The sequence below is a fragment of the Sorghum bicolor genome, chromosome 1, assembly GCF_000003195.3.
Source record: "Sorghum bicolor cultivar BTx623 chromosome 1, Sorghum_bicolor_NCBIv3, whole genome shotgun sequence".
Lineage (NCBI taxonomy): Eukaryota > Viridiplantae > Streptophyta > Magnoliopsida > Poales > Poaceae > Sorghum > Sorghum bicolor.
Window position 1 is genome coordinate 76712492 of NC_012870.2, and position 15172 is coordinate 76727663.

The 15172-nt window shown below is 44.4% G+C and overlaps 2 protein-coding genes across 3 annotated transcripts; both read left to right on the forward strand.

Annotated features, from left to right (window-relative positions):
- Positions 5675 to 10458, forward strand: LOC8082158 (probable RNA helicase SDE3). 2 transcript variants are annotated; one of them, XM_021451005.1, is made up of 6 exons: positions 5675 to 5898; positions 5990 to 6067; positions 7220 to 8038; positions 8105 to 8266; positions 8373 to 9821; positions 9917 to 10458. In XM_021451005.1, exons 3-6 carry the CDS (start codon positions 7256 to 7258, stop codon positions 10427 to 10429), a joined length of 2907 nt encoding a protein of 968 aa, XP_021306680.1. In that variant the 5' UTR covers positions 5675 to 5898; positions 5990 to 6067; positions 7220 to 7255; the 3' UTR covers positions 10430 to 10458. The 2 variants fall into 2 exon arrangements, with proteins under 2 accessions (XP_021306680.1, XP_002465826.1); XM_002465781.2 differs by having other exon boundaries at positions 7248 to 8038.
- Positions 13448 to 14430, forward strand: LOC8082159. Its single transcript, XM_021451694.1, has one exon. The coding sequence runs from the start codon at positions 13705 to 13707 to the stop codon at positions 13999 to 14001; it is 297 nt and encodes a 98-aa protein (XP_021307369.1). The 5' UTR covers positions 13448 to 13704; the 3' UTR covers positions 14002 to 14430.

The window sequence follows — 15172 nt, forward strand, 5'->3', positions numbered from 1 at the left end:
GAGCGCTTCGGTGATGTGCTGGAACCGGCAACGACGGAGGAGCCGCGCAGCCTGGGAAACGAACGAGCGACGAGCTGGCAGAGATTGGAGTCGTGAGGGGATAAGAATAAGAATGGAAGTGCTGGATGGGCTCACATGGGCCGGTTGGAGGCCTATTAAATTTGTTTCGTGAAGCTCATGCTTGGATCTAGTTTCAACGGCTTGGATGAGAATTGGAGAGACAAGTTGTATTTGTCAACTGTAGAGGATCTCGTTCCACTGTGGGCTGTGGCTCACGGTTTTGTTGTACTCATTTCCTTTTTCCTGAGTAGAGGTTGGCCTTGGCTAAGGCCCGACCAAAAAAGCTCTTCAATCGGCTTTGGCTCAGCTTGATTTCATTTCGCTTAGCTCAGTTCATTTTGGCTCAGCTTATTTTTGTTTTCTTTTAATGAGCCATGATATTTTTATAACCGGTTTCTTTTTCGAACTCCATAACTATGGTCTCCAAGTTTGCTTTACGCAAAAGTTTCTACGTGACATGTCACGCTAGAGAGCGATGTCAGGACCCCGCTCCCTCCCCCTCCCGCGTTATTCCTCCATCCCACAACTGCCTGCGATAGTGACCTCGCCCGAAACAAAAAAGACAAGCCAGGACAACTAGGGTTCCAACGACCTCACCCGAGACGAAGAAGGCAATGCATAGAAGATGAAGAAGAGCTCGCCAGTCTCTCCCCCTCTCCTTCCAAACTCTGGCAAGCATATGAGGGCCTGGTCGGGGGAGAGAGGTTGGCCAAGCGGTGGGGGAGGAGGTTGGGCCGCCTAATGGGCCTGGTAGCAGCGGTGGCGGCCGAGCTAGGGAGTAGGGATGGGTAGGGGCACCATGGATGGGAGCTCACTGTGGCTAGAGTGGAAGCGGAAGAAGGCGGCCATCTTGAGGCTAGGGTTTGTTTGAGCTCTAGCGAACTCTAGCACCCACGGCAAGGCGGTTCCCGACGGTGGAAGCGAGGACGAGGAGGAGGTCGTGGTTGTTGACGAGGCAGCCGCAACTAAAGGCGGTGGGGGTGGCAGAGTAGACGAGAAAGGAGCGAGCAGGAGGTAGACAACGGGTCGCATGTTTCCCAAACACACGTCCCATCGCGCTTTTAACGTTGTTCTTTGTTTTACTCATTTTTGTCTTGCATGTGTGACAGGCTTCCACTGTTGTATTGCTAACGGAACTTTTAGGGTTCCAAAACCATAGTAGTTTTTTTTTAGCCATATGTTTCTACATTGGTTGTGTACGACGACCATAGAGGCTAGAAGTTTTGCTTTTTCTAAAAAAATGTTTCTATATAAGTAGATATAGATGGCAATGCTCATGTTCTTGGAGAGAACATTTGCAACACTTTCAAAGATGTGCATATAGAGGGCGTATAAATAAATGCATATTAGGCGATAGTACGTGTCTTTGGTAGCGGTGGCGGCGGAGATTGCAGCCTCTAACATGTAGGGAAAGGAAACAAATAAATTTAGAAGGAAGAAATCAGAGGAGGATTCATCGGGTACTTGTAAGCCGAAGACTACCCTAGACTCAGATTCATTGTTTGTTTACTAATTTTTATTATTTGGCCCAAATAAAAAAATGAGGCCCATCTCCAACAACCCCCTTCGTCTATCACATTTGTTCAGTCTCTGTTTAGCGGTTCATAATTATTGTACGCCGCACCTACTCTCTTTTGCCCATCCTCGTTGTGTGCTAGTGCGCCGCCATTCCTCCCTTCTCCGATTTAGCACCCATTTTCCTATTGCTCTATCGTGTCCTAAACCTAGCCCCTACTTCAGTTTTGACAACCGAAAGCCAATAGGGAAGTTAAGCAAGAGAACTAGCAGGCAACAAGTTGCTAACGACGAACTTCGATGGAGCTACCACGGCGTCGAAGTCTTATTCACCGCCTCTGGGCTTTGGGCTTTGGTCTGTGGTCACCGTACAATGAGCAATCGGACAAACTAGGTCTTGTTTAGATCCATTTTTGGGTTTTTGACACAGCAATATTTTTGTTTCTATTTGACAAACATTGTTCAATCATGGAGTAACTAGGCTTAAAAGATTTATCTCGTAGTTTACAGGCAAACTGTGCAATTAGTTTTTGTTTTCGTCTATATTTAATACTTCATGCATGTGCCGCAAGATTTGATGTGACGAGAAATTTTGAAAATTTTTTGGTTTTTAGGGTGAACTAAACAAGGCCTAATTTTATTTGGTGGTGATAATTGTCGCAACCATATTGGCTCAGTCCCTTACTAGTGTTTGAGATTCCTTATACATATAGAGCAAAAATTATAATACGTCAGAGGTAAGAATCATCGTAGTTATAGCATATTTTTTTCTCATACAGTACACATATTATCCTACCTGCCATTGGACTATTGCCATTGACTACTTATAAAAAGTGCAATAATGGCATCATGTAGTAAGGAATGAATGGAAAAAAGTCTGCCATATATCTTTATAAACATATTGGTCTACCTACCTGGATTTTATTCTTTGAGTTGTGCATGCTAGAACTAAAACTCATTTCTACAAAGTGTCATCTATCTTTAGCCGTTCCTTTCAAATTTTAGACTTCCATTGATCTCTACGTTCATCAATCTTATCATTATATCATATTGCTATATTTTTTTCTAGCTACACATATGCTCTAGTCTTTACTATTGCTGCTGCCTACTTACCATCGATCTCCTTTCTTGGCTGCTCTGCCTAATGGTTGGATACATCACCTGTATTAAGGGATTGACATATACTCTCTTCATCTCAAATTATAAGATATTTTTAGAATCTTAGAAAGTCAAAATATCTTACGTTTGACCAAAATTATAGGAAAAAATTATAATTTATAAGATCAAGTAGATTACTATGAAAATATAATTGTGAAGAACATAATGATACTTAGTTGGTATCATAAATATTAATATTTTATTATATAAATTTAATTTAACTTGAGATGTTTTGACTCTCTAAGATTCTTTAAATGACTTATAATTTACAATGAAAGGAGTACTTACGCATTTATATAAAAACTTCTATATCCTATCATATCTCTGCACCGCAGCGAACGGTAGGCGTATCATAGTGGATCGAAGTTTAGGTGCTAAACCAAACGCGAGCATGTTTTGTACCAGTTCCAGCATAAACAACACTTCTCTTTCTGCTAAAATGAGATAAAAGGTCCAAAATACCCTTTTATTTCTTATTTTTACTTTTCTTTTAAATTCTTTTTTATTTTATTCTTACCCTCGCTCTATCACCGATGCACGCAGAGCCAAGATAGGAGTACCGGCCTTCTTTGTCCAAAAAAAAAAAATCGGTTTTCTCTCTTCCTCCCGTCCCAATCTGTCTCGCTCAGACGCTCACGACCGCGCATCTGCTTCCTCGCGCCTCCCCGTGTCGAGGCCGCGGCTCTTGGCGCCTCCACAGTCGTGCGCATCGCCCTGCCCCCGCATCTCGCCGCCGCCGCCGCCGCCTCCCCGCATCGTGGCTCTCGCGGTGGAGCCGAGTCCCGGATAGCGCGTTTTTCAGGCGAGGTGGAGCGGAGCTGCAAGATTTTTCGTTACATCAATTTTTAGACATATCTATACCTACTAATAAATTGTAAAAATTTCAGTCTGCCTTTCCAACCAATCTGTCCGGCTGCGTCCCGTCTATCTCTTGTCCGGCCCGTGGCAAGCTGAAAAATAAATAAAAATTTTTCTATAGTTCTTTCTGTACATAGCTACAAAACTGTTCGCCATATGCAAATGCGTCCGTAGCGCGCGCCATTGCCCGCAGGCGCCACGTGCTCGCCGCGGACCGGCACAACGCTGCTGCCGCACCAATGGCCGCCCGTCCAGTCCTCCATCACCACTGACAGCTGCTGCGCTCGCCCATGTGCCTCGCCTTGTCCCAAGGCCGTGCGCTATCATCACCCCGCACAAGTGGACGCTATAGCCGTGCCCAAGCCACTGCAAGCCCGTGGCCTCTGTGCCATCGTCAGGAAGAGAAGGGTACACGTGCTTCAATTTGTATAATAATAATAATAATAATAATAATAATAATAATAATAATAATAATAATAATAATAATAATAATAATAATAATAATAATAATAATAATAATAATAATAATAATAATAATAATAATAATAATAATAATAATAATAATCGTGAAAATTTCAATCTACCTTATATATATATATATATATCCTGTCCGTCACTTTACGTCTCCGAGAGAGAAGGCGATTGGAGCGAGACGGATCAGAGCGCGCAGCAATGGCGGGCTGGTGCGAGGAGGCGGTGGCGCTGCTGCAACTCCCAGCGGTGGCAGAGATGGCCGTCAACGTGTTGCTCTACACGGTGCTGATTTGGGATGCCGTCATGATCGGCCTCGCCGTCGGCTGGTCCTGGCGCCCGCGCTGGACGGGGCTGTTCTTCCTCTACACCCGCTTCCGCATCCTTTGGGTCTGGGTGCCGCCCGGACTCGAGGCCCGGAGGCTCTGACTTGCCTGCACCGTGCTCTCCGCCTGCTCCGTCGTGCCCAGGATCCTATCCTCCGCTTCCGACGCTGCAGAGGCAAGCACCAGGACAAGGCCTCCCTCGACTTCCGTGAAATCCCTTTGTTTTTAGATCCTAGCTATACTAACAAAGATCGTCATGGTCATATCACTCTTGATAAGTTAATGCATGATCAGTGCCTAAAACTTATAAATCATGGGATATCTGCATGCTTCCTTGGATCAGGGCAACCTGATAACCTTGTTGAGGGATTCATGCAGGAGGTGATATCAAGCCTCGGTCTAGAGCTTGTGGGCAATGATGAGTCCAATGAATCTGGTCGTGATGTTCCTAATGGGTTGATTCAGTTTAATGAACGATACAAGATCTTAAATGTACCTTTTATGATTACTGAAAATAGAGTTCCTGATATGACCAAACTAATTCAGAAACTAGATATTATGGAACACCCGTTAGCCATTTATGTTGTAATCAGTAATTCATAATGGTCCATTCTTAAATTAATCTGGAATGAAACATTCCTTACTAGATGGTCATGTATATGCAAATTTCAGCATTGATATGCATATTGTTTTGCAAAGTGTGCACGTGCTTGGCTATATATTTTGGTCAAGTTAGATAAGGGAGGTGATTTGGGGTTGCCTTTGATTAGGCATTCAACAACACTGAGAAATAATAATTACTTAGGTTTTTTAGCACTTTTTGTTGATTCAAGAATAAAACCTATTATGTACTCTAATGGCTGACGTACCAAAGATAATTGTATAAGCAAGAATCATCGGATATTTTGTGAAGCATCTTAAAGTGGAGTAAAAAGATATTTAAGCCTGATTAATTTTATGTCTTTGGTTGTAATAATTAGCATGAGCATAGATCAATAATTTGTATATCCTCCGTTGCAACGCACGGGCATTTTTACTAGTGAAGTATTAAATATAAACAAAAATAAAAACTAATTATACAGTTTGCTTGAAATTTATGAGACAAAATTTTTAAGCTAAATTAATCTATAGTTGAACAATAATTACCACAAATAAACAAAAATATTACAGTATTGCGAAATTTTTTCCGACAGCAACTAAACACGGCTCGTAATGTTGTGTTTCCGAGCTCGGCTCAAGCCTACGGCTCGATCATCCGGGGTTTTTTTGGGTGACTTTACCACCGCCCAATCTCCTTCCTTTCTTTAAGGCGGACAGAGAATTGCTCTACGGAGAGAACACACATCAATGGCGGTTTCATGATCCTTGATTCGCTTCGTTCCTCCCCTTAAACCCTTGCACCATTCTCCTCCTCCCCCGACGCCGACCCGCGGATTCTGCTTCCTCCCCTCCCATTTTATCGCTCGCCTCGCCGGCGCCCGGCCCCGCTCTTGCTTCGCTGTGGAGACCGGTAATTTCTCTTTTCTCTCAATCAGTGCGGCATTGCAGTTAGCCCCTGCCCTTTTCTTCTCCCATTCACCCCCGCGGCGTCCCTACGCCAGGGGCCCAGGTGTAGCTTCGTCGGTCCCTTCGCCAGGTCTTCTCCGGCCCTTCGCCGGCGGCCGCACAGCGCCTACTAGGTATGCGCGCCCCTCGCCCCCTCCTCCCTTTCTTCCTGCTCTGCTAAACCAGGCACCCGAACCGTAACCTGGACTATTTGGGTATGTGTATTCGGATCTGATCTAATTACAAGTGTTTTTTTGTTTCAAAAAAATATTGTGTTTGCATGTGTACACCCATGTCCTCTACTGGGTCTGCCCCTGATTCATCTGGATTACTAGGATTATGTAGACTGATTATATCAGCTTTGTGATGCCTAATTTAATAACTGCTTTATCATTTAAGTTGTTTGCAAAGAAGGGAAGTGGAGTAACGCATTGCCAAAACGCCTTTGTGAATAGTTTGGTGTGAAGGGGAAATCTTTATCTAGACTTGAGATGCTGGAACTTGGAAGTGAGCTCGTAAAACAGCAACTCCTAAGATGCGTAATTCTGGGAACCTCAGTGGCTTGGTGATTGTCACGTGGTGTGAGTAAAGTATATCATGCCTATCTCACATAGTTGGTTATACAGTTATAGTGTATCTGGTGTCTGGTTGTAATATTTGTTTGTATGCTTGTTGTCCTAGTTGTAGATGGTCACATACCATGTCTAGAATGTTTTTTTCCTTGTTTTGGACTTAACTTTAAATGCTAACTTTTTGTTAACGGAATTTTCTTTAAGATGCATAATTCTGGGAACCACAGTGGCTTGGTGATTGCCACGTGGTGTGAGTAAAGTATATCATGCCTATTTCACGTAGTTGGTTATACTCCCTCCGTCCCTGAAAGCTGCAATTTCTAGAGTTGTCTTAAGTCAATTTTTTAAAACTTTGACCAAATTTATAGAAAAAAACACTAAGATTTATAGTACCAAATTAATACCATTAGATTTATCATTGAATATATTTTCATAAGATACTCATTTTATGTTATACATATTGATGCTCTTTTCTATAAAGTTGGTCAAAGTTAAACAAGTTTGACTGGCACGGATTCTAGGAATTGAAGCTTTCAGGGACGGAGGGAGTACCGTTATAGTGCATCTGGTGTCTGGTTGTGATATTTGTTTGTATGCTTGTTGTCCTAGTAAAATGCCGTAATACCGTGTCTAGAATATTTTTTCTTGTTTTGGACTTAACTTCAAATGCTAACTTTTGGTTAATGGAACTTTCTTTTTTTTCTAAAAAAAAAGGAACTGTTACTACATTTTTGCTTCTCAGGATTCAAGATGGGGACTCATCGTAGGAATTATTCAGACGATGAATTTTCAGTTGCTGGTGAGAAGCCAGAAGTAGAGTTCATGGATTTCCAGAATGACGACACTTTTCAGGATTATTCATCTGAAGATGCCCCTGTGCTTGTTTCAGTTCCTTTCCCTTTTGAGGATGGAAAACCAAAATCTGTACTTATTGGAGAAACATCAGCCGATACCATTCAAATTGAGAATACCTCTCATGAATCTGTAAATTTGTGGAGTGTAAGAATTTTCTCTTCAAACCCAGAAGACAGCTATGTGTTATCAATGATGAGACCACCATCAAATGATGCTCATGAGGAGGAAAAGCAGGCTTTTCTTGCTTTGACATCTGTCGAAGACCGTACACTGCTGCCTGGACAGACCCTTACAGTTTGGTTGTCTTGTACGCCAAAAGATATTGGTTTGCATACAACAATCGTGCATGTTGATATCGGTGATGAGAAGATTGAGCGTGTGGCTTTTATTTTGGCAGATGACAATGTCTCCAAGGCCTTATATTCTGATAAGCCTTATTCCAGGAGACGTGATCAAGTTAAGAGATTTGAGCCTTCACCATTTGTGCCAGGTTGCCGTCCAATTCAGCAGCACACTCAAGGATTCAAACATAAGCTTCGTCAGTATGCAATACCTGCACATATCCGTGAGCTCATTGAAAGTAAACAGAAACCTGATGTCCTATATAATGAGTTGAGCATGATGAACTATGCGGAATATTTTAGCGCTCTTATAGTCATGGAAGAACTCAACTTGGAGGTATTTTGAACACCTGTCTCCTTAAATTTTAAGCTTTGTCCTGCTTTGCTAACTTTCTTTTTGCAGGAGGAGATGAGAACTTATGACATGGAGGGTGTCTTAATGAGACGGAGGGGTATGAACTTTTTGTCTCTTGAGGTCCCTGGTTTGGCAGAAAGAAGGCCATCACTAGTCCAAGGAGACTTCATAGTTGCTAGATATGCTGGGAATGATGCTCGGCCTTACCAAGTTAGTTCCCATCCCTTGACAATTGTATATTTTTTGGTGCATTCTTAATGGTTGAATATAGGTTCATATGCTCTCAGTGAATAATGATATGTCGATTTGTCTCCAGGGTTTCATTCATAAGGTTGAAGCAGATGAGATATTTTTACAATTTGACCATCAGTTCCACATGAATCACCGTGACAGAAACAAGTACCACGTCAGCTTCACTTATAACAGAGTGAGCATGAGAAGGCTTTACAAAGCTATTGATGATGCAAAACATTTGGGACCTGGCGTTTTGTTTCCCCGCCGATCACCTTATAGAGTTTTGAAAAGGTGGCCATTTAAGCCTCTGAATCCACATATAAATACTGAGCAAGCTGGTGCTGTTGAAATGATACTTGCCTGCCGAGGAGTTCCACCATATGTGATATTTGGACCTCCAGGAACTGGCAAGACAATGACCATTGTAGAGGCCATTTTGCAGCTTTATACGGGCAAGAAAAGGTCAAATATTCTCATTTGTGCTGCTTCCAATACTGCAGCTGATCATGTACTGGAGAAACTCCTTGAAGCTAGCTATCCGATCCGTCCAAGTGATATCTTTAGGCTAAATGCTCAGAGCCGTCAATACGAGGATGTCAATACTGATTTTATCAAGTTTTGCTTCTTTCAAGATCAGGTGTTCAAGTGCCCTCCGTTAAAAGCATTGGTGCAGTACAGAATAGTTATATCGACCTATTCGAGTTCATATCTGCTGCAGGCTGAGGGCATTTGCCAAGGGCATTTCACACACATTTTCTTGGATGAGGCTGGTCAAGCCTCTGAACCAGAGGTGATGGTTCCTTTGTCAGGATTGTGTGGAAGAGACACTGTGGTTGTGTTAGCAGGAGATCCAAAACAATTAGGGCCAGTGGTTTATTGTAAGCAAGCGGAGAACGATGGTCTGGGGAGATCATATTTGGAAAGGCTGCTTACTGACTTCGAGCAGTACCAAACAGGGAATCCTAATTATGTGACCAAGCTGGTGAAGAATTATCGGTGCCATCCTGCAATCCTAGATCTACCATCAGAGCTTTTCTATGAGGGTGAATTGATTCCCTGTAAAGAAGGAGAATCATCTGCTTATGATTGCATTGGCCTTCCTAACAAGTCCTTCCCTGTTCTTTTTGTCGGAATTCAAGGATGCGATGAGAGGGAGGGCACCAATCCATCATGGTTCAACAGGATTGAAGTTAGTAAAGTAGTATCTATCATCAGGAACCTGACAAGGGGTGGGGATGTTCATGAATCTGATATAGGAGTAATCACTCCATATCGTCAGCAAGTTACCAAGATAAAGAAAGCCCTAGAGGCATTTGAAATGCCCGACTTGAAAGTCGGAAGCGTCGAACAATTCCAGGGCCAAGAGAGGGAAGTGATAATCATCTCTACAGTCAGGTCGACCGTAAAGCATAACGAGTTTGACAAATTTTTTAACCTGGGATTCTTGAGCAACCACAAAAGGTTCAATGTTGGTATCACTCGCGCAAAATCATTGCTCATCATTATTGGAAACCCTTACATTATCACCAAGGTAGTCTCTCTGTCATTTATTATATCTCCTCTAGGCTCTAGTCCATATCATGCACTGTTATTTATTCATTGTCAAACTAACTACTGTAACTTCAGGACCGTCACTGGGATAGGCTCCTGCGATACTGTGCTGACCATGACTCTTATCAAGGGTGCCCCCTTCCACCACCAGAATCTCATTCTTATTCAGACGATACCAGATTCTTCTCCAAGTATGACGAAGACCAAGGTGGACCTTCTGGGCAGGACTACAACCAAGAAGCTGGCTACTGCAACTACAACCAAGAACCTGCCTACTGCAAGTACAACCAAGAACCGTCTGACTTCGGTCTGAGGCATGACACTCGTGTTCAACCTGCTTCGGAGAATCAAGAGTTATGGTCTGAGGAGTTTCTGGAAGATGAGAACCAGCCATTCAGCAAACCCCAAGCAGATCTTGAGGAGATGACGAAGCAGGATGTCGAGGAAGGGGCTGCACAGGGAGATGTGCAGGCTGACCAGTTATCAACCAACGACAATCAGCTCCAGGATACATACACAGAGAAGTACACCTTCCCTCCTGGTTGGTGCGATGTTTCGAGCATCCCAGCAACAGGCTGGGGCGACTGATCAGACCTGCAATCGCCCTTCGTCGGGGGGGGGGGATGCATTGGCAGAATAATTGAGGGCTGCTGACCTTGTGAATTCCCTTCTTTTCATCAAGCCTTCATTCAGGTCGCTGCTGGACAATTGTTGTAGCGAGTGAACTACGTGTATGTGTTTAAGACCATCATGTGCCTGATGCTGGCAACATGAAACGTGCAATATGGTGTGGTTAATTTGCGGGTGTCTTTGAGCGTGTGCTTAATGCGCAGCAGTAGCCTGTTTGGTGTCGGTGTGGCTGCCATGCCGGAGTAGGTTGTCAGGCTTACAATCTTCATTGTTCCGTTTCGTCAGAAAGTTTAGAAGAAGGCACTCAATTGGAGTCAACAACTCGTGTAACTTGTTGCCGACTTGACTTGGCCCAGAGAAGCTGTCCATCCTTCATCCAAAGACCCATTTTTTTAGTTATAATTCAAGTTCTCGTTTCAGTTTGAGTTGGTTCGTTTAGCTAAGTTCTGAGTCAGCTTTAGCCAGGTTCAGGTTTAGTTTGTTGTTTTCTTTTCTAGTTCTGCCCTTTTCCTGCTTGATATTCTCATGTGGAAAAAAAAGCTGTGATGGAACAAACTCCATAAAATGCAGCCTGTATCTATAAATGGTTTAAGGGGAATTCTGAATAGGCATATCAAATAACTTATATTACCAAAAAAATTCCTTGCCTTATATTACCCAAAAAAAAAAATCCTTATAAATTGCTTCGGTTATCTGGTGACAGCGATGCCGCGGGGCACGATGCGTCCGCGACGACCAAGGCCCAATCCATGTTTCTCTGGGCCCAGAACTTTCTCAGCCTACTCATCTTCTTGGCCTGCCACTGCTCCAAAAAAAAAAACAAATCCTCTTGGCCTTCCCAGAACTTTCTCAGGCCCGGTGAGTCTTCACACAAGAAGTTGTCCTAGTTAGGTGCACTCACAGTCACAGAGGAAATTGGTATTTTTTCTTTCTCGCTGGGCACGTACTTCATCACGACAAGAGGATATATGTATATGGCAAGTTGGTGTCCCGACCTCTGTTTGTTTTGCTAAAATTTGGTTTATGCTGATACTGTTTGCTGATTTTGTTGTAAAAGAAAAATACAGCACAATGGCCGATAAGCTGTGCTAATAGGTTCTAAATGTGCGCGACAGTGATGTGATTGGTTTACAAGTAAAGCAGAGTTTAACTGAAGTAATTCACGAGGAGGTAGCCGGACAAGTCCATGTGGCGGCCACGTGGGAGGATCGGAGCACAATCAGTATCTGCTAGAACTTGGCCTCCAGCCCTCCAGTCAGTCCATGGGGCTGTGGGCTCTGATGGAGGACTTGCAACAAACACTCGCACAGAAAACAGAACATATATAATTGAGAGCCTACTTGCCGATCTAGTCTCCAGACAGCTTCATAACGCTAAGAGAATATGTCAGCTTATCAAGCATTGTCTCGTTATTAGTGGTATGGCCGTATGGGGGCCTCCAGAGCTTAGGAGAGCCATATACATTTTTGTGAGGTGGGGACATGGGATTTTTCAGCAATGGTTGCTGCAAATTTCAGCAATGGACACGCTGCACTGCACTTTGAAGCTCCTCTCTTCTTAATTTCTCACACCCATCTGTGATCTGCAACTTTTTCACTGTTTGGATAAGAATGCGCAACATGCATGAAGCGCTGATCTGAATTGGTGTGTGCTGAATGAATGCCTTGAAACTCTACTTATTTATTAGGACATGCTAAACTTTGTTTGAATTGCTGTTGGGCATAAGCCTAATGCATTGTGCTGGGCTACCACATGAAGAAGAGACAAGAGGATGAGAACTGTATGCAGAGAAGAGTCACTAGGTTTGCATCGGTCCGTGCGTTTCATTGTACTTGTTCGTGGTACAACTGCTTCTTGATCCCAGGACAAGAAGCCATGGTTGTACACATACGACAGCTGGTGCTCCCATTTCCCCCGTCCATGGGCCAAATACCCCAGCTGTACAAATGTACCACCAACCATTGCAGCTCATGAATGAGTAGTCCAGTACAGACTTGCATTTTTGTCATATACATTTGAAACCACACACTAGGCCAAATGGCATATACGTGTATGTGATGTGGTCACACGGTCCAAGCACTTGCTTGGCACGGACGGTAGGGTCCTACTCCTACACCAACGGCGAGCAAGAGCATGCAAATGAGACACTTCACTTGGGGTTGAGTTGGCCTGGTGGCCTGGCCTCTGTGTGAGTTGGCAGGTCCAAGACGTGTCCTGTTCGCTTGAGGCCCTAGCAATTCAGCAGTATTTTTTTTCTCACAATAATTCAATGAACAATATTTTCAGCCATGACTTTTCAGACAAGCAAATAAGCATGCATCACTTCCGCTGAGAAAACTGAGTTTTCTGTTGATGACAAATTAAGTTAAATCACGGGGTGTCGTCATTAGTATGATAAGTCGACCACGTAACAACCGATCCGACAAGGCCAGGTGTGTCGTATCATGAACAGTGACAGAAACCTAGCACAAGCGACGAAAAGATTCTGCCGGGTGGTGGTGGTCCTAGGTCGATAGTAACTAAACTGGTGTATCTATAAGATTTTGGTTCGAAGTTTATGGAGATCGCAGAGAAAAATAAATCGCCGAGATAAGAATATAAAGATCCTTGGTGATTCTGTGTCTTCCTAACTTTTAGGTGCTAGAGTATCTTGTACAAGTTCAAAATATTCCTAGCATGCATATTGTCACTTCTTTATCTGCCAGGTACTCCTGTATCATTCAGAAGAAGCAACATTGCTACCTGTCAAGCTCATAAGAGTGCATTGTGCAAGACTGAAAGTCCTGTGTAACTCTGCAAGGATCAGTAAATGAATGACCTAAACATGCAGGGAGATGTTTTTTCAGATGCCAAACGAAGGCAAGGCAAGCCAAGACTTAGGTGTATGTAATCCAGAGATGAGAGCATGCATAATGATGGCACACCTTCGCTAAGCTCGATCGACATCATCTGAAACAGGAGAGATGGCAAGCATTTTGTCTGACGCGTTATTACAGTTGTTACAGCAGCCAGCATCTGGCTCCTCACTGTCTTATTACAGTTATTACAGCAGCCAGCATCTCTGCATCTGCATGCAGTAGCAGTACTGTAGTGTAGTGTCATCTTCCCCGGCCCAGAGCGTCCTCAGCCGCCTTAAATACAGCACCTAGTCTTCTATCACACCACACACACACTGTCCAACAGCTAGCTCCACCTCAGCTGCACTACACCTCCCGGGCCAGCCGCCGGTCAGCATGGAGGTGGTGGTGGAGTGCGCCAAGTGCGAGTGCTGCGGCCTGGTGGAGGACTGCACCCGGGACTACATCCTGGGCGTGCGCGCGGCCTTCGGCGGGCGGTGGCTCTGCGGCCTCTGCTCCGAGGCGGTGCGGGACGAGGCGGCCAGGGGCACGGCGAGAGGCGCCGCCGCCGCCGCGGCGGGGCTGGAGGACGCGCTCCGGGACCACATGGCGTTCTGCGGCAAGTGCAGGCGGAGCCCCGCGTTCCGGGTCGCCGACGGCATGCGCCAGATGCTGCGCAGGTGCTCCAAGTGAGACGGCGCCGGCGCGCCGGCCGCGTTGGCGTTGCACGGCGAAAATCGGCAGTGCGACCCGCGTCGTCTAGCGAGCCTTGGAGAAGACAAGACAAAACACGGCGGGCACGCCGCGTTGTTGCTGTGTCGTCGTCTCTGCAGTGAGCTGCTGGCAACATTATGTATGTGCAAGAAAATGGCATGGCAGTCGGCAGTATTAGGGCCTTGTTTAGTTTGCCGGTCTCTGAAAATCCAGGGACTCGTAGGTGTTGTAAAGCTAGCTAGCTAGAACGCCCCTGCATCAGTGCCATTAGGCTTGGAGAAAGCTTGGTTGTAGTGTAGAGTACATTCTTCGGGCTACATCTGTTTCGTCAATAACGAAACTACGTGTAGGGCCTGCACGGCAGGCGAAAATAGCACGTAGTATAATTTCATTCCTACATATTCGGTGTGTCCTGCACTTCATGCTCGATCTGCTTAATTATTTCTTTCACTGAAGTGGATGTAATGTAACGCGCAACGCAACACCGTACCGTACCCCTATCTGGCGTCTGGCGAGTCCGCGAGTGTGTACACATGGGGTTACCATTTGTTTCTAGATTTCAGACAAGTTCTTCTCTCGTGGCCTCCAATTGTTGTAGTACCCTGAAAGCAGGTTCGAAAAAAAAAAGACTACCCTGAAACCAGCTTAGCATCTCAACTAGAAACCCCCTAATCACGGCCTCTACTTTTGATATAGGAGTGAGTTTCCTTTACTTCTAGGGCATGAGCCATGAGGGATTCAGACATGTGTCTATGAACATACAACCAATGCTTATATTAAGAGAGCTTTAGTGTTTTTTTTCTTTTGAAACTAGAAAGCTTTAATTTTTCTTTCCAACAACTACAGCAAAATGGAAACCGTCTCTATTGATTCACACATGTATTACCATGTTGGGCACACACACTCCGGAGTTACATGCCACGTCTCTGTGCTTTGCGTGTCCAAGATTTGTTTCGCCAAAGTATGTGCTACCTTATTACAAGACCTATTAACATAAGAAAAAGAAAAATCCTTAAAGACAAAGCATCTATTTGCTTCAACAACGGGTCGACGGTGGAGCGTTGTGTGTCCTTTTGTTTTCTCGGGTAGTAGTCAGCAAGAATAAAAATGAAATACTTGAAGATGCAGTGCAGCAGCCAGCTGCACCTGT

Excerpts from the sequence above, each read along its gene's own strand:
- LOC8082159 (XM_021451694.1), top strand. The coding sequence starts at position 13,705 with ATGGAGGTGGTGGTGGAGTGCGCCAAGTGCGAGTGCTGCGGCCTGGTG.
- LOC8082158 (XM_021451005.1), top strand. The coding sequence starts at position 7,256 with ATGGGGACTCATCGTAGGAATTATTCAGACGATGAATTTTCAGTTGCT. Across the intron at positions 8,039-8,104 it reads TGGAAGAACTCAACTTGGAG|GAGGAGATGAGAACTTATGA; the intron begins GTATTTTGAACA and ends TTCTTTTTGCAG. Across the intron at positions 8,267-8,372 it reads ATGATGCTCGGCCTTACCAA|GGTTTCATTCATAAGGTTGA; the intron begins GTTAGTTCCCAT and ends ATTTGTCTCCAG.